Below are 18,663 nucleotides of genomic sequence, written 5' to 3' on the forward strand. Positions count from 1 at the left end.
TTTACAACACAAATATTGATAACAGCAGGAACATTTTAAGGAGGCAGATAAAGATTGTCTATTATATTGACAAGATATTCAAGTGATCGCTCTAACAATGGAAATACATGTCCTCAAATATGGAAGGAAGGCTGGAGGAGGTGAGATCAGACCGGACCAAAGCCATGTAGTTAGGTCATTGGTTTCTGCATTATGATGCATATAGTACTTAACAATTCAACGGGGCGGCAGGTAGCCGAGTAGTTCGAGCATTGGGCCAGTAACTGAAAGGTTGCTGGATTGAATCCCCGAGCTGACAAGGTAAAAATCAGTCGTTCTGCCCCTGAACAAGGCAGTTAAACCCACTGTTCCCTGGTAGGCTGTCATTATAAATAAGAATTTGTTCTTAACTGACTTGCCTGGTTACATTAAGAAAAATATAAAAACAATTCTGTGGCAGCCATGTTAGCTCCCCATTAACATTACATGGGAAATATTTAAACAATGCTATGTAACTGAATATCTAGAATTTAAAACATTCTAAAAGTTGGCCTGACTCTAAGGGTGCATTTGTAAATTGCCTCCAGTGTGTCAGAGTGCGCTCTGGGTCATTCGTAAATTCAGAGCATTGTCAGATTGCCTGTTCAGAGCGTTGTCTGGCTGAGGAGTACGGTTGATCTGGGCATTCTGACCTCAAAGGCCCAAAGGCTGTCAAGCACCCAAGCTAACTGGCTAAAGTTGGCTAGCTTGCTTGCTCCTTCCAAACACAAATAAGAGAACACCTCTCTCTGACCATTTTACTCGCCCTAGCAGAGCTGGTTAGACTGTTTTCATGTTATCTAGAGCGTTAGTGACTAACTGCAATTTAATAACTTTTTGTTGCAGAGGTTTACTGACTCCAGTCATATTCAGCAGGCTTTGTGAGTTCATAAATTCATCCGGTATTCTGCACTCTGGCTTACTCAGACGAGAGTGCTCTGAGATTAGAGTAGATAGCCAGAGTAAATTTACAAACGCACCCTAAATATGGCTCGAGATGGGACCATTCTAACCAATGATAGGGCAGATACACATTTTCATTCCTCCACTGTACTTGAATGATGAATTTAGGTCACACATTATTAAGGAACTCCCCTCACCTGGTTGTCTAAGTCTTCATTGAAAGGAAAAAACAAAAACCTGCAGACGCTCGGCCCTCCATAGGATGAGTTTGACACCCCAGAGATGGAGGACTCGTCTTTGTATCTGTGCCATTAAGTCCATTTTCTTAATTGACTGATTGCTCCCAACCATAGAATGAATAGAACGAGTGTCCCCATTCAAGTCAATGATGTCCGCCATTGCAAGTGTATGTAACAGTGTAGGTTCCGTCCCTCTCTTCGCCCCAACCTGGGCTCGAACCAGGGACCCTTGCACACATCAACAACTGACATCCCACGAAGCATCGTTACCCATCGCGCCACAAAAGCCGCGGCCCTTGCAACGCAAGGGGCAACCCCACTTCAAGTCTCAGAGCGAGTGACGTCACCGATTGAAACGCTATTAGCGCGCACCACCGCTAACTAACTAGCCATTTCACATCGGTTACATGTAGACATAGGAGCAAAGCAGGAATTGTACCCACGAGGCGTATGTGGCAGGGGCTCCTAACGACCACAGAATACAAAAAGAAAGCCAGCCACATCGTGGACATCAACACCTTTTTCTTACAGTTAGAGCACTACGACAACTCTGACGCTCAGAGGACAACATACTTATGGTCTCCAAAGAGGATGCATCCCTAGCTGTGCCCTCAGAGTATGTGCTGACTGGGATTGAACCCAGATCTATAGTGACGCCTCTAGCACTGTGATGCAATGATGCATTAGGCCGCTGCGCCACTAAATATGTCTGGGCAAAGTCTCTGTGAGACATATCTACCCTTACAAAATCGGCTGACAAAGCACAAGCTCCATTCACCTTGTCTGTCATCTGTACTGTTCTATTTCTACATTCCCAACTCATAGGAATCCCCACTCAGTTAACTACTTTGAAATGGGAGAAGCTCTCAATTGCAATGTCCATGCTAAAACAGGTTATATCCATGATGAGTCCTATTTATCTCTATGACAACGGGCACAACTCTGATATTGTTTTTTTTTTTACCCCAACGTTTGTGAGATGCCTTATGCGTCCACTTATCAGTGCATTTGTAACAACCTAACCATTACAAAACGTATATTCGGCAAAATAAGTCTCACGTAGCAAATTAGAAATAAAATGCTTCGTTGAACAAATTCGACACTTATTTCCTCCATACAAAAATTCCTCACTTCGTGCGTGGGCTTCCTTCGTAAACAGGTTTCGGGCTGAGTGGACGCTTCGCCTCTTCCTCTGGTATTTATTGCAATTCACACTCCGAGCTGTGAAAGGCAGCAATACGCAACAAAGCGTCTCGTCTGCCAAAAACCACACGAAGAAGAAGAAGAATCGGTATCTCTGGAAACGGCCAACACTTCAACCATTCCGCCAGTTGCTAAATTCCTTCTCTCACAGTCAGGTGTTGAACCACACGCATCAACCTTTGTATTTGTGTAACTATGTCTTTCGAACTCGCCTTTCGTTCTCGTGTTGCCTTCATTATGGAAACCTTGACAGCAACAGCCTTGCAAGACATTTGTCAATTTATGGAAGAAACTTATGCTGTTCTTCAAGTGGAAATGTTGCAAAACCGAAGTTCGAGGACAAAATTGCAGGCGATGGAGAATAGCATGGGGAAGGAAAAGCCAGCGAAAAGTATGGAGAGCGTTCAAGAAGACGGTGAGATTAAATATCTACAGATAGTTATGCCTATTGGGTATTTGTCTGTAGGAAGCTAGGATACAAATAATACACTAGCCGGCTAGCTAGCAGGCGCCTGTATTACTGACTGAATAATAGCGCCCTCTGCTGGACCTTAGGGCTGCATTCTGTAGGGGGCACCCTACTTCCCCAGTAGTGAAAAGGTGCTTTGCAAATACTATGCTAAATATATGCAGTTATGACGAGTGACGACATATTTCCACTATATGTTTTTGTGAAATCTGAGCCTCATTATCCCTGTATGAGAAACATTTTCAGAAAATCTCAATTTGTATCTTAGCCCCCTCACCAGGTTTCAGAAACGTCCCAGTCGTGGAGCAAATCCTCAATGAACAAGAGGCCAATGGTCTTTGGCTAGAAGCTGACCCTACTGTGGAAGAGGAAGGTCTACTGTCACTGGTACCAGAGGAAGAACAGCCATTGCAGCCTTTTGGTCAGATGACAGACAAGGTGAGTGGAGCTTGTGCTTTGTCTGCTGATTTTTGTGAGGGTAGATATGTCACACAGAGACTATGCCCAGACATATTTAATTGAAAACCATGCAAGCTCATGCCCAGCAAAAATGTGTAGCAGGCCTTTAACTGTAAATAGTATAGTAAGGCTTTGAATAACCCTTAGATAAATTCGGGCTTTCCGAGTGGCGCAGCGGTCTAAGGCACTGCATCGTGGGTTCGATCCCGGTCTGTGTCGCAGCCGGCTGCAACTGGGAGACCCATGAGGCGGCGCACAATTGACCCAGCGTCGTCCGGGTTAGGGGAGGGTTTGGTTGCCGGGATGTCCTTGTTCCATTGTGCTCTAGCGACTCCTGTGGCGGGCCGGGTGCAGGCACGCTGACACTGTCGCGAAGTTGGATGAGGTTTCCTCCGACACATTGGTGCGGCTGGCTTCCGGGTTAAGCGAGCATTGTGCCAAGAAGCAGTGCGGCTTGGCAGGGTCGTGTTTCAGAGGACACACGGCTCTCGACCTTAGACTCTCCCGAGTCCGTCCAGGAGTTGCAGCGATGGGACAAGACTAACTACCAATTGGATATCACGGAAAAGGGGTAAAAAATATATCAAAATAAAAACTCAATATAACACCTATGCTACAGATAAACCTTTAAAGGCTGTTTTGAAAGATTCTCATTTAAGCATAAAATAGGCCCTTCCAATATTTGTTTTTGTTAAATATATTCCATGATTTTGGTGTCATTCCCCTGCTGTATTTTGTTTTGTAATGGAAAACCCCTACAACAAGATGCTGTCTAACTGTTGCTGTATGATCTACTCTCTTAAAGGCTGATAAGAGTTAATAACACCATTGATTGTCTTTTGGAAGGGAGTGGAGACATGTTCAGCACCACTGGTCATTAAACAGGAGGAAACGGATGATGACGTCATGGAGTCTCAAGGTCAGTTGAAGCTGTTATTGTGTTACATGTTCAAGCTCTGCAGCATGAGTTACAGTGCCTTCAGAAACTATTCAAACCCCTTGACTTATTCCACATTTTGTTGTTACACCCTGAATTCAAAATGGATTAAATAAAAAATCTCGCCCCATAATGACCAAGTGAAAACATGTTTTTAGAAATGTTTCCAATTTTGAGCAACTCCAGGCGCCGCTTGGCATTGCGCATGGTGATCTTAGGCTTGTGTGCGGCTGCTCGGCCATGGAAACCAATTTCATGAATCTCCCGACAAACAGTTATTGTGTTGAGGTTGCTTCCAAAGGCAGTTTGGAACTCGTGAGTGTTGCAACCAAGGACAAGCGATTTTTGTGTGCTACGCACTTCAGCGGTCCAGCACTCAGCGGCATTGTTGCTCCTCGGGCGTTTCCACTTCATAATAGCAGGACTTACAGTTGACTGGGGCAGTTCTAGCAGGGAAAAACATTTTTACAAACTGACTTGTTGGTAAGGTGGCATCCTATGACTGTGCCACGTTGAAAGTCACTGAGCTCTTCAGTAAGGCCATTTTACTGCCATTGTTTCCCTATGGAGATTGCATGGCTGTGTGCTCGTTTTTTTGTAATATTTTTGTGTCTTTTTACACCTGTCGGCAACGGGTGTGGCTGAAATGTGAGAATCTGCTAATTTGAAGGGGTGTCCACATACCTTTGCATATATAGTGTACCTGGCCTGCCGGCCCTACCTACCTACCTGGCCGACCCTGCTTCCCCGGATTGCCGGCTGGGCCCTGCTTACCTGGCCGACCGGACCCTGAGTCAATACTTTCAAGAAGCACCTTTGGTGGCAATTACCGCTTTGTGTTGTCTTGGGAACGTCTATCAGCTCTGCACAGCTGGATTTGGGTATTTTCTCTTTTTTTTCATTGCAGAGTTTTTCAATCTCTGTTAAAAAAAGATGGGGAGCGGCAGTGAACAGCAATCTTCAAGTCTTTCCACAGATTTTCAATGGGATTCTGGCCTGGGCTTTAGCTGGGCCACTCAATGACTTTTACATAATTGTTCTGAAGCCATTCCAGCATTGCTTTGGCTGTATACTTGGCTTCATTGTTCTGATGGATCGTAAATATTCGCACCAGTCTGTCATTTGCACTCTGAAGCAGGTTTTTATCAAGGATTTGTCTGTATTTGGCTCCATTCATTGTTTCCAATAGTTTTTCAACGGTCACTGTCTGAGACTAATGTACTGTCTGAGACTAATGTACTGTCTGAGACTAATGTCTTTTTGTAAACTCCAGCTGTGATGTCATTTGCCTTTTTCTCAGAAGTGGCTTCTGTCTGGCCACTCTCACGTAAAGCCCAGATTGGTGAAGTGCTATAGAGACTGTTGTCCATCTGGTAGGTTCTCCCATCTCAGCCAAGGCACTCTGTAGTTATGTTAGTGGTTATTGGTCACCTCCCTGACCAAGGTTCTTCTTGCCCGGTTGCTCAGTTTGGTTGGACAACGAGAGTCTGGGTAGTTGCGTATTTTTTCCATTGCCCAATGATGGAGACCACTGTGCTCTTGAATGTTTCTAACACTGGAAATTGTTTTATAACCTTACCCAGATAGAATTCTATCAGATCTACATACAGTACCTTGGACATAATGGTATAGTTTCTGCTCTGACACATGCACTATCCATTGTAACTTTATATAGACAGAGGTGTGTTCAGTGTCTTCCCCCCCCAAAACGTTATTGAACAGACTTTTGGGGTATGTTTGTTCCTGTTTTGGTGGGTGTGGTGAGCTTGAAGCAATGAGTGGCATACAGTATTTAAAGGGCAGTGGCCATACTGACAGTGTTCCCCAACCCACAACCAAAGACACACAGTGCATTCAGAAGTATTCAGACCCCTCGAAGCCTTACTCTAAAATGGATGACGGTACAAGCTTGGCGCACCTGTATTTGGAGTTTCTCTCAAGCTCTGTTAGGTTGGATGTGGAGCATTGCTGCCCAGCTATTTTCAGGAGATTTTCGATTGGGTTCTGGCTGGGCCACTCAAGGATATTCAGAGACTTGTCCCGAAGCCACTCCTACGTTGTCTTGGCTGTGTGCTTTAGGTCATTGTCCTATCGGAAGGTGAACTTTCTCTCAGGTCTGAAGAGCAGGTTTTCATCATGAATTTCTCTGTACTTTGCTCTGTTCAACTTTCCCCTCAACCCTGACTAGTCTCCCAGTCCCTGCCGCTGAAAAACATCCCCACAGCATGATGCTTCCACCACCATGCTTTGCCGTAGGGATGGTGCCAGGTTCCCTCCAGATGTGACGCCAAAGAGTTCAATCTTGGTTTCATCAGACCAGAGAATCTTGTTTCTGGCTTTTAGCAAACTCAGAGAGCTGTCATGTGCCTTTTACTGAGGAGTGGCTTCTGTCTTGCCACTCTACCATAAAGGCCTGATTGGTGGAGTGCAGCAGAGATGGTTGGCCTTTTGGAAGGTTCTCCCATCTCCACAAAGGAACTTTGGAGCTCTGTCCGAGTGATCATCGGGTTCTTGGTCACCTCCCTGATCAAGGCCCTTCTCCCCGATTGCTCAGCTTGGCCTAGCAGCCAGCTCTAGGAAGATTATTGGTGGTTCCAAACATCATACATTTAAGAATGATGGAGGCCACTGTTCTTGGGGACCTTCAATGCTGCAGAAATGTTTTGGTACCCTTCTCCAGATCTGTGCCTCGACACAATCCTGTCTCTGAGCTCTACGGACAATTCCTTTGACCTCATGGCTTGGTTTTTGCTCTGACATGCACTGTCAACTATGGGACCTTTTATATAGACAGGTGTTTGCCTTTCCAAATCATGTCCAATCAATTGAATTTACCACAGGTGGACTCAATCAAGTTGTAGAAACATCTCAAGGATGACCAATGGAAACAGGATGCACCTGAGCTCAATTTTGAGTTTCATAGCAAAGGGTGTGAAAGTTATTTCATTTTCAATAAATGTGCAAAAATGTATAACATTTTCACTTTGTCATTATGGCATTGTATGTAGATGGGTGAGAACAAATATTTAATCCATTTTGAATTCGGCAACAAAATGTGGAATAAGTCAAGGGGTATGAATACTTCCTGAAGGCACTGTATGCTCTTAGCTTCTAATGGACAATATGACGAGTCACTGTGAAACAAACCTGTAAAATGTATTGTTGGTGACTGCCTTACCAGGTTACAGCGTGTGGATGCCAGAGACTCACAAGGCCAACCAGAATATCATAGGAGAAAGTGATGAGGAAGAGAGAAGTCAAGCCTCTAGGGGATCCAAAGAACTTGGACTCGACGACTTAAAGAAAGAACAGAGTCTGTTGCTGGTGTCAGCTGAGGATGCTGCAGCACCCACAAAGAAGAAGAAATATAACATAACATACACCTGTAAAATATGTGGAAAGACTGGGACCAAGAAAGGCAGAATGACAAGTCACTTGATAACACACGAAGGGACTTCTAGTTGTGATATTTGTGGTGCGAAATTCAAGCATCAGAATGGCTTGACAAAGCACAAGCTACTCAAACACAGTGTAAAACCCTACAGCTGCTTTGTGTGCAGAAAGATGTTTTTATATTCTTAAATACGTGACTACCATGAGCGGATACACATTGGAGAAGACTACTGGTGCGCGGACTGTGGCAAGACGTTCAAGGAGCGCCAGGATCGCGACACGCACGAGTGCATTGTTTGCAAGGGAGACCGACCCTTCAGATGCTCAGAGTGCAACAAGGACTTTGAAAGGCAGTACCATCTCAAAAAACACCAGCTGGAAAAACACCCTCTAATGGTGGAGCAGACTGTTGAACCAGAACCTGAGTCCAAGGACATTGAGGACCAACAGAGTCAGTTTGAGTCAGCTGAGAGTTCTGAGGCACCCATAAGGAGTGAACCGATACAATACACTTGTGAAATATGTGGAACAACTTGGGCGACTCAAAATAGCAAGCGGTCTCACATGTTAATACATAAATTACAAAGAAGGAAACACTATACCTGCGATGTCTGTGGCAAGGTATTTAGGCTCAGACACAAGGGAGACCTGCCCTTCAGCTGCTCAGAGAGCAACAAGGACTTTAAAAGTCAGTACCAGCTTAAAAAACACCAGCTTGAAAAGCACCCTCTAAAGGTGGAGCAGCCGTGTTCTGATCATGATCTTGTATTGACAGCGACCTGAAGGCCGATATCGGTGCCCTTGGTTGGTAAGTTCATGTCCCACAACCTGAGTTGAACAATGATCGTGGTGATGTCTAACGTGTGCTCTGTCTGAGAATGTCAGCTACCATTTATGCTCTTCACTGAACATGACCCAATTAAAATGGCTGCAACTGAATTAACATTTTTAACAGTAAGAATATTTGGTTTTCATGTCAATTTTTATTGTATATTTTTGGCTTTGGCAAAATTTGATTTTTCCTTTTGTTTGAAAAGCATGATTTAGGTTACATCGTTGTTAAATAGCTTGTCGTATTTGAATAAATACATATCCAAACTTACGTTTCCATTTTATTAACAGGGCAACTATGGAAAGAGTGAGCGATTACTGATTTGTAAATACAGAGCAACTTTCTCCACCTGGAACTGAATGCGTTTACTTTTGTGACATGGTGAGCTCTCGTACACAGGGAGGCAGAATCAGAGTAGAACGGCATCCTAAATCAATTGGGTCGATAAACTGGTATTTACGGTAGACTGTCATGACCTCTGCCACCCGGAAGTAAACAATGACATGTTAACGGCTAGCGAGCTGAACACAAGATAAACAATATCGCCGAAGATTTTCACAGAAATATAGCTAGTGCTTTTTGATGACATGATACTTTTACTCTACAAACCATTCATCCAATACACTTAATGTGTAAGCTTTGAGTGAAATAACGTTAAGCGATAATGTCGAAATCTGTACATTTTCACTCTCAGCTCGCCTCCATCATGGAGGTATTGGCTAACTCGGCAGTGGCAGAAATCTGCCAACTTGTAGACGATGGCTATGCCGTGTTGCGCCTTGAAATATCGAGAGCTCAGAGCGAAAACCAGGCTTTGAAGAGCAAACTACACCTGGTGGAGGTTCGTTCCAGGGAACGATCTGTCAAAAGAAGCATCGTACCCCCATTGTCGAGCTGTTCTGGTGCGCAAGGAACAGGTGAGTTTCTATAGTTTATCAATGCAATGATAGACAATGCTGTCTTGAGTTTTGGTGCAGAAAATATTATTTGTGCACTGCATGTTCTCAATGCCGTGCATGTCATGAATCTATTGTTTTTCCACGCCGATATAGATCAAGTCGAAGAGAAGCAGTCCACCAGTGTAAGGAGAAATGGAGGATCCGTGGTGTTGGGGGACAGGAGCACTAGGACTGTCAGTGAGGAGGTTAATGGATTCTAAGTTACATATCTGATATAGTTGCAGACAAATATATCGGCACTCTTGCACTTTTCTTAAATAGTTCCCCATTTCTTACTTTGATCACCACATTTTCAACATTGCTTATTTTTGTACATTTAAGTTGAACATTTTAATAAAAAAAATAAAGACACTGGCATGGAGAAAATTATTGGCACCCTGGAGCTAGTACTTGGTTGCACAGCCTTTGGCCAAGATAACTAGACAAGCGCGTCTTGTAGCCATCAATGAGCTTTCTGCACCTTTCTACTGACAATTTGGCTCACTTTTCAGCCGTAAACTGCTATAATTGTTTAATATTGGAGGGTTGCCCTCCATCAACTGCTGTTTTTCGATCTCGCCATAGGTTTTTGAGGTGATTCAGATCTGGACTCTTTGCTGGCCAATCCAGAACATTCCAGCCTCTCTTCTTAACCATTCCTGTTTGCTTTTGTGTGTGTGTGTGTTTGGGGTTGTTGTCCTGCTGGAAGACCCATAACCTTCAACAGAGACCCCGTTTTTGGACACTGGGTTTAACATTGGACTACGGAACACCTGAATCTTCTGACGTCATGGTGGCTTGCAGAGGTAGGTAGGGTGTTCTTTTGGTCGTCAGTAAACACAGCGCTGATCTGTATTGCCAAAGAGTTCCATTTTTTTTTAATTGGTACACAGAACATTTGGGTGGATTTTTGGTAAGTTAAATCAGGCATTTTGTGTCTCCTTCAGCAGTGTGATCTTCCTATGTTTACCAACGACCAAAGAAAATAACACACTCCCCACAATCAATTATGGGGAGGTTTGACAATACTGTGGGGTTAATTTGCTGCTTCTGGTACTGGGGGCCTTGAATGTTTGCAAGACATTATCAAGGTGTTTTGGAATGCAATGTTCAACCCAGTATCTCTGTTGAAGGTCATTGGTCTTCCAGTAGGACAACAACCCCAAACACATAAAGCACCCTGGAATGCTTCAAGAAGCAGCGCTGGAAGGTTCTGGAGTGGCCAATGAAACTTAAGTTTACAAAAATGACATTGATTTTGCAATGTTGAAAATCCAATAAGGTGTGGTGACCAAAAGTTAGACAAAAAAAAAAGTATAATTTCAATTTATTTTAGAATAAATTGTGAATTATTTAAGAGCGTACTCCCAACTGTACTTATAGACTGTGTGGTTATTCCTGGAGTGAACTTGAGGATACAGCAGGACAGTTAGAGTTCAGTCCAATTCCTCCTCTTGTTTTGCAGAACCTTGACACGACTGAGCATCCTGAGGTAGTGGTTGTAAAAGAGGAGAAATTAGAAGAGGAGCTGAGAGAATGTGGCTCAAAGCACAACCAGCAACCCAGGAGACTGAGTAGGTACCACACTTACCAATAGGATGGGGCCATAATGGTCCAGTTACAAAAAGTTCACAATCGCATCATGAAATTTGTTTTTATCTTCTCTCTCTCATTCTTGTCCTCAGTTAGTGTGTCTCAGTCTCTTGTTGCTGTGAACGATCAAATCCTGAATGCAGAAACTTCACCTGTGGAGGTAGCTGAGGAGAAGCAGGACGGTGACAACCAGAGGCTCCAACAGACCGCAAACGGACACAGCACGGCAAGCCAGCACACACACAGCTCGGACTGTGTGACATATCAGAGAGAGAGTCATACAGCAGCTGGCCTCTCTCCCATAGAGGATGGCAGAGACATGCTTGATCCGTCTTGTTCTTATTTGGTGGAAACTGACTCTACTGAGCCACTTGATGCCCAGCCGCCCTTGACTCAGAGTGGGGTCACGACCTTGTGTGACAGTATGGCTTCCTCTGCCTCACTGGGCTGGAAGCAGGAGGCCAGAGGAGTTGACACTCTTAAAATGGAGGCAGGAATGCCCTCCTGGACCAAAGGGAGGGATATTGGAATGGGCCTGGCTGCTCAGTGTGGAGTTGACATCCCTGGGAAAAACAGGGAGGGTGTTCAGCTGGGGAACGGCACAAACATCTGTCCTCAGAGCAACGTTAACTTAAGGGAGAGCGAGTCATCGGAAGGGCGCAAGTCCAGCGAACCGGATGCAAAAGGATTCGATACCTCCTTAGACTATTTTTTCTCTCCGTCGGAAATGGCCGGGATACAGACTCACCACCGAGGTGACGGCGCTGGAGGCGAGGAGCTGACCTCTTGTCCGTATCCCGGCGACGATGGTTTCGTCAGCCCTTCAAACTCGACACAAGGGGGCCTCCTCTTCTCAAACAGACTGATCAACTGCCAGGAATGTGGACGGCTATTTTCCAACTCGCTAGACCTCGCACTGCACCAAAGAATTCACATGGGGGAGAAACTCTTCAGCTGCGCCCAGTGTGACAAGCAGTTCCTCCACCTGCACCAGCTCAAGACCCACCAAAGAATACACACCAGGGAGAAACCTTTTAGCTGCTCCCAATGCGGGAAGCACTTCTCCCAGTCCAGCCACATCAAGAGACACATGAGTGTTCACACAGGAGAAAAGCGGTTTGGCTGCAGCGTATGCGGGAAGAGGTTTTCACAATCCTGTAGCCTAAAAGTGCACCAGAGCGTCCACACCGGAGAGAGACCGTTCGGCTGCACTCAGTGCGGAAAGAGTTTCTCTGTGCTCGGGAACCTAATGAGGCACCAGAGTGTCCACAGTAGAAAGCAGGATTAAGTCTTGAATAATTAATGGACACTGCATTCTGTTTATATCATGTTGGTAAAATATTATGGATATAATGAGTGTTCTACATCGTGCACGGTAAACGTTGTTTTGTGATAATTGCCTGACGTGAACTGTCTCTTGGTGTGATGTGAACATATTAAAACATTCCCCCTGAAAATGAATGTGGAGTTATCATGCTTGTTCAGTGCATCGAATGAAAAACTGCTCCAAGTCACTAAATGATGAGCCTATTGCTATTAAACCTACTATTTCATCAAAGGCTGCTCTGAAAACGTGGCTTGTCAAGATTTATTCCCATTTTTTGGTTAAGGCTGTTATGTTTAACAATTAAAAATTCTATGAAAAATATTGGTTTTGTGTGGAAGCTCTCGTGCAGTGTAGTGTTTTGTTTAGAATAGTTCTGTTTTAGTCCTGTCTCCACTTTCAAGCTCGGAAGGTGGCGATAATGTGCTATTCCACAGTCAAACAAGAAGAGCGAAACGTCATCAACAGGCGACACGATAGCATCCTTCTAGACCCGAAGCAGTATCGTTATTCAACAATAACAAGCTAGGGCTTTACATAAGTATTCAAACTAGTACAATCATCCGACATTTTTAAGCAACGATAGGCAATTTGGCTTAAGTATTTCGGTTGTAGATTAAACGTTGCATGAAGAGCAGAAATGGCAACAATGGCGGACTGTGTTGGTTATCAATTGCAAATAGCTTCGATAATGGAGGTGCTAGCCAATTCGGCGGTGGTCGAGATCTGCAAAATTGTTGATGATGGTTATTCCTCTCTGCGTTCCCAAATGGAGCAGGAAAGAGTGCAAATTGAGAGGGAGAGAGAGCAAACCGAGAAAGAGAAATATGTGCTCCGACGAAAATTACGCGAAATGGACGTGAAGATGCGGAGCTATGAGCGAAGACTCAGAAGACGCGACCTACGGAATGAAATGCATGCAGTTAATTTTAGACCACATGAAGGTACCGACAGCTTATATATATATATATATATATATATATATGTATATGTGTGTAGGCTTCTTCGAACACATTACTTTCTACTACAGATAATAATAATACAATTAGGTTATCTTTACATTAACAAAGTCTGTCCGATTTCCAGTCATTCCAATTAATTGAATACCCCATGATCTTCAAGAATACGACTTGAAATATATATTAGCCAAATTCTTTTACCGGAGCATAACCCCAAAACGAAGGATTTATTAACCTACTGTTGTTTATCTTGTCATGGAGGACTGATTGGCCTCATTGCTTCGATTTGAAAAATAAATGCTGCTCTCATGGAATGGCATGCATTGAGCACTACCGAAAAGTGCCATTTGCTTAAGAAAAATTCATGACATATGCTGCATTTGCTATAGGCCTTATGTTTTTGTTGCTGACGCTTTGATATTTTCATAATTTGCATCTGTTTACATCTATCTAAAGTGCGCGAGTTTGAGCGTGTGTCTGTTAGGTCTATGGACACCCATACAAAACAAGATTTCAGTTTTGAAACTGCAGTAAAAGTGCAGTCGACTGTGATATTTTGGACGCAGTAATTGCAGTTGAACTGCAGTTATACTGCAAAATTACTGCAGTAAAAAAATACTGTCATTTTGAACGCAGTATTTGGGACATACTGCAGTTATACATCCCTCTGACTGCAATCTTTTTTTGTGAGGGCAATTTTTGGGAATCAGCACAAATTAGATTGAGCAATAAAAGCCCCACTCGTGGACTTGTGCCCAAACTTGTGTTTGACAGTATGGAGCACAATACCACGGAGGAGTATAGAAGGGAGGAACTCCCTGAAACTGTTATTCCATAGGGTGGGATCAACATTATGCAGCTGTTGTGAGAGTGCATATTTCACTGGCTGTTCAATTAAACCATTATTGGGATAAAGTACACATACATTGCCTTCAGAAAGTATTTCTACCCCTCGACTTTGTTGCGTTACGGCCTGAATTCGGAATGGATTAAATATGTTTTTTTTCTCACCCATCTACACACATCACCCCATAATGACAAAGTGAAAACATGTTGTTAGAAATGTTTGCACATTTATTGAAAATTAAATACAGATATTTCATTTACATAAGTATTCACACCGCTGAGTCAATACTTTGTAGAAGCAACTTTGGCAGCGTTTACAGCGGTGAGTCTAAGAGCTTTCCAGACCTGGATTGTGCAACATTTGCCACTTATTATTTAAAAAATTCTTCAAGCTCTGTCAAATCGGCCACTCAGGAACATTCACTGTCGTCTTGGTAAGCAACCAGTGTAGTTTTGGCCATGTTTTAGGTTATTGTCCTGCTGAAAGGTGAATTAATCTCCTAGTGTCTGGTGGAAAGCAGACTGAACCAGGTTTTCCTCTAGGATTTTGCCTGTGTCTAGCTCCATTCAGATACTTTTTAATCCTTAAAAACTCCCCAATCCTTAATGATTACAAGCATACCCATAACATGATTCAGTCATCACTATGCTTGAAAATATGAAGTGGAGTACTCAGTAATGTGTTGTTTTGGATTTGCCCCAAAAAGTGAATTACTTTGCCACATTTTTTGCAGTATTACTTTAGTGCCTTGTTGCAAACAGGATGCATGTTTTGGAATATTTTGTATTCTTTACACACTTCCTTCTTTTCACTGTCAATTAGGCTAGTAGTTGTTGATCCATCCTCAGTTTTCTCCTATCACAGCCATTAAACTTTAACTGTTTTTTTAAAGTCACCATTGTCCTCATGGTGAAATCCCTGAGTGGTTTCCTTCCTTTCTGGCAAACGGAGTTAGGAAGGACACCTGTATCTTTGTAGTGACTGGGTTTATTCATACACCATGTAATTGTAATTAATTAATAACTTCACCATGCTCAAAGGGATATATTCAATGTCTTTTCATGTTTTATTCATTTGTAAACATTTCTAAAAACATATTTCCACTTTGACGTTATGGGATATTATGTGTAGGCCAGGGACCAAAATCTCAATTTAATCCATTTTAAATTCAGGATGTAGCACAACAAAATGTGGAAAAGGTCAAGGGGTGTGAATACTTTCTGAATGCATTGTATACACAACCATCAACCACAATCCAGCAAAGGTGCAAATGGCTAAATGAGAGAACAGCAGTGTGATTCACATCAATGCGCTATGTAAATAGCAATACTAGGTGATATCCGTATCGTCCGTAGGCTACAACACTGCTGTCGTCCTTACCTCCAAGTGTTTATTCAAGTTGGATAATCTTTGGATGCCGACAGCAGTTGCACCATCGGAAGACATAGCTTGCACTGTAGCCTACAAAAGCCTATTTCCTGCTCTTTTCCCACGATCCATCAAATGCATTTTGTGTGTCATCATAGTTGTCTCTGACTTGTGGTCAGACTCGCTCAGGCGGAACAAACTTAACTTGCGATTTGAATATCATCGAGAAAACAGAAAAATTCTCGCAAACATCGTTTCTGAATTTAAAAGTAATCCTAGTTTACAATATTTTTCCTGGTAACAGATTAGTTTGTTTCTTTGTAATCAGTTACATGTAATCCGTTACTCCCCAACCCTGGTTATACATGTTTTCCTGTCAGCCAGGACCTGTCTCACTAAGCATATCAGAATAGGAGTGCTGATTTTAGGATCAATTTAGCCTTTTAACCTGAGTCATAATGAATAAGAGCATGGCCCCTGATGGGCAGGGCACCTGATGCTAGATCAGCACTCGTACTCTGAGACACTTTGTGGATATGTGCCCAGATCTTCATACAATGATTTCAATGATCCTAATAATGACAATGCTTCGTAGTTTCAGTGTCTTCAATTGCCATGCCAGTGAGTAATGACCAGTCCCGAGGCCCCCTGGCTACAATCGAGGACCATTCACAATACCACCACATGCCTCAGGTGTGTTTTTGCTGTCAAAATGAACGTAAATGACATGGAATAGGCTGAAACATAATCTGTATTTTTCAAATGTATTTACAGGAAGACAGAACTGCATTGTCCCTAATCAAGCAGGAAAGAGTGGACAGCTGCGGCGTGGACCTGAAGGTAGAACAAAACATCAGCTCAGAGAGTAGACCCACTGGTAAGTTTCAGTGCAGATATTGATTACATAGAACAGTTTTATTTACAATCCACTCACTGTTGAAATACCCAACACACAGGCTACTACTGGCCTTAGCTGAAGACATCAGCTCTTAGGACTTAGTTGAAATGTGAAAGATGTGCTGTGTTTAAAGACAACCTGTTGTATATGATTAGGAATGTCTGATCATTGTGTTGATGAATCCTTTTTCATCCTTGATGGTAGTTCCGGAACCTAACGACGATGACAGCGAGAGACATAACATGGCTGACACTCACAGCTCGCCCACTGCAGCCACAGAGGACCCCACTGAGCCCACTAGGACCAGTGGATCCGACACTAACCTCAAGTCAGAGATGGGGACAGAGGGTGTGAACCAGAGACCCCAGCAGCCAACAGGACCAGATCTCAGCACAGAGATACTGAATAGCCCCGGTTTGGATCTGGCTCTGATGCAGGAGAGGGTTCTGGGGCATCTGGGGCTTTCCTTGGCCCAGGCAGCAGCCGCAAACGCAGAGGCCGCCGGGCATCCATCTTGCTCCTACCAAACCCAGGCTGACGTAGAGAGCCAGTCCAGACAGTTCCCCGGCAGCGATATGGGCGTCTTCGCCCCCTTTGACATGACAGCTCCTCCTCCTCCCGCACCGCCAGCGAATCAGAGGCAGCCGCACGAAGCCACAACGGCAAACGAGCCAATGGGCTGTAACTTCTGCGGCCGCATCTTCCACAGCCAGGCGTCCCTGGAGGTGCACCAGCGGGTCCACACGGGACAGCGGCCGTTCAGCTGCCCACACTGCGGCAAGTCATTCGCGCAGCCCAACAACCTCCGGGTGCACCTGCTAATCCACAGTGGCGAAAGGCGGTACCGGTGCTCGATCTGTGGGAAGAGTTTCATTTCGTCAAGTCACCTTAAGAGACACAGGACCGTTCACACCCAGGAGAAACCCTACATCTGCTCTCGGTGCGGCCAGTCCTTCACTCAACTCTGCAGTGTCCGGAGACACAGACAGCAGTCGCGGTGCGGAGAGCCGCCTCATGCTCAAAACGAACTCTCTGCTTGACTGTAGGAAAGGTGTTGTACAGTACGTGTATGTGTTAGCTGTATCTGAAGTGATTTACACTAGCTATAGGTTTCCTGATCAAAACGTTTCGCCTTTTACTCTCTTGGATAATAGATCCACAGATAGAAGTTGAGAAATGTATGTTGTTAACTCTAAATGAATATTTACCTAAAGATGACACTGTCATTAGTTTTATGTGACTGTTTAGTACAATACATCCCATCTTACCTTAGTCATAAGGCAAGATGGGGTTGTCCCTGGGAAAGGCTTGTTTTTAGAGTAGTACTTTTATGATCCCAACTTGGGAAATGGTTTTATCACTCTGCAACATCATCTAATAATTTTACCACTAGAAGAAGTCCAGGAGGATGAAGCAGGACATTGCAGAGACCAGTGGATTGGACTGAGCCCTCGTCTGGCATGGCTGACTTCACTGTGAAACACAGGGATGAACGATGCAACTAATAAAAGTTTTTTCTGAAAGTTTTGAAGGGGTTTGCTGACAGGGTCATTTGAGACCAATGCACGTTCAAGTGCTAGTCAGAACTAGGAAACGCTGAAATGAGCCAATTAGCAAGTCGTACTAGTTATCGTAGGTGTTTATACACTTGCTGCGCTGAACCAGTTAGCAAGTCGGAAATGTTTAAGTTCCGACTAGCACATGAACGTGGCAATACTGAGGTATAACACAGGTGAGAAGCAGTTTACACAGGCAGCCCAATGCTGATATTTTTCTCCAAATTGGTCTTTTGACCAATCACATGAGATCTTTTCACATCCAATCTTTTTCAGAGCTGATCTGATTTGTTAAAAGACCAATTAGTTGGGGGAAAAAAGATCTGAATTGGGCTCCCTGTGTAAACACGGCCGTTGAAATGCACAGTGTGTGGACAGTTTACACAATCAGGTATCGCAAGAGAAGGGTTAATACATGACAGAGGAAGTGCAGGTTTATGCTGTCAAATCAAATAAATGTCAATTAAATTCATGGGAAATGGCCCCCTGGATTGTTTTTTTCTGCAGGATTTGTATTAATTGCTTACGCCAATCACTTATATCTGCTTCCTTGTAAGTATTCACAGCTCTCCAATTGGTTGGATTGGTTATACATATCCAATCAATTGTCTATATATACACACACTGTATGTGCTAACCTCAAGGAAACAAGAAAGGATGCATTACTTAACCAAATCCCTATCGTGGAAATTCAGCATTACAGAGTGACTGAAATTTAAAGCCAATG

At 43.7% G+C, this 18,663-nt stretch overlaps 2 protein-coding genes across 5 annotated transcripts; both read left to right on the forward strand.

The window, feature by feature from the left end:
- Positions 1 to 2,251: 2,251 nt before the first annotated feature.
- LOC106602188 (zinc finger and SCAN domain-containing protein 12) lies at positions 2,252 to 12,445 on the forward strand. Of its 4 annotated transcripts, XM_014194678.2 has the most exons (8): positions 2,252 to 2,778; positions 3,101 to 3,270; positions 4,138 to 4,210; positions 7,410 to 9,370; positions 9,506 to 9,597; positions 9,977 to 9,985; positions 10,857 to 10,965; positions 11,077 to 12,445. In XM_014194678.2, exons 4-8 carry the CDS (start codon positions 9,118 to 9,120, stop codon positions 12,270 to 12,272), a joined length of 1,659 nt encoding a protein of 552 aa, XP_014050153.2. In that variant the 5' UTR covers positions 2,252 to 2,778; positions 3,101 to 3,270; positions 4,138 to 4,210; positions 7,410 to 9,117; the 3' UTR covers positions 12,273 to 12,445. The 4 variants fall into 4 exon arrangements, with proteins under 4 accessions (XP_014050153.2, XP_014050156.2, XP_014050155.2 ...); XM_014194681.2 differs by lacking the exon at positions 9,977 to 9,985 and having other exon boundaries at positions 9,506 to 9,585; XM_014194680.2 differs by lacking the exon at positions 9,977 to 9,985 and having other exon boundaries at positions 2,259 to 2,778.
- A 300-nt stretch (positions 12,446 to 12,745) lies between these two features.
- Positions 12,746 to 18,425, forward strand: LOC106602189 (zinc finger protein 792). Its single transcript, XM_014194683.2, has 4 exons — positions 12,746 to 13,252; positions 16,078 to 16,175; positions 16,257 to 16,359; positions 16,585 to 18,425. Exons 1-4 carry the CDS (start codon positions 12,949 to 12,951, stop codon positions 17,418 to 17,420), a joined length of 1,341 nt encoding a protein of 446 aa, XP_014050158.2. The 5' UTR covers positions 12,746 to 12,948; the 3' UTR covers positions 17,421 to 18,425.
- The last annotated feature ends 238 nt before the right edge of the window (positions 18,426 to 18,663 follow it).

This window comes from Salmo salar, chromosome ssa04 (assembly GCF_905237065.1).
Source record: "Salmo salar chromosome ssa04, Ssal_v3.1, whole genome shotgun sequence".
In the NCBI taxonomy this organism is placed as follows: domain Eukaryota; kingdom Metazoa; phylum Chordata; class Actinopteri; order Salmoniformes; family Salmonidae; genus Salmo; species Salmo salar.

Coding starts and splice junctions, on each gene's coding strand:
- LOC106602188 (XM_014194678.2), top strand. CDS start 9,118: ATGTCGAAATCTGTACATTTTCACTCTCAGCTCGCCTCCATCATGGAG. Junction 9,371..9,505: donor TTCTGGTGCGCAAGGAACAG/GTGAGTTTCTAT, acceptor ACGCCGATATAG/ATCAAGTCGAAGAGAAGCAG. Junction 10,966..11,076: donor CCAGCAACCCAGGAGACTGA/GTAGGTACCACA, acceptor TCTTGTCCTCAG/TTAGTGTGTCTCAGTCTCTT.
- LOC106602189 (XM_014194683.2), top strand. CDS start 12,949: ATGGCAACAATGGCGGACTGTGTTGGTTATCAATTGCAAATAGCTTCG. Junction 16,176..16,256: donor AATACCACCACATGCCTCAG/GTGTGTTTTTGC, acceptor ATGTATTTACAG/GAAGACAGAACTGCATTGTC. Junction 16,360..16,584: donor CTCAGAGAGTAGACCCACTG/GTAAGTTTCAGT, acceptor CCTTGATGGTAG/TTCCGGAACCTAACGACGAT.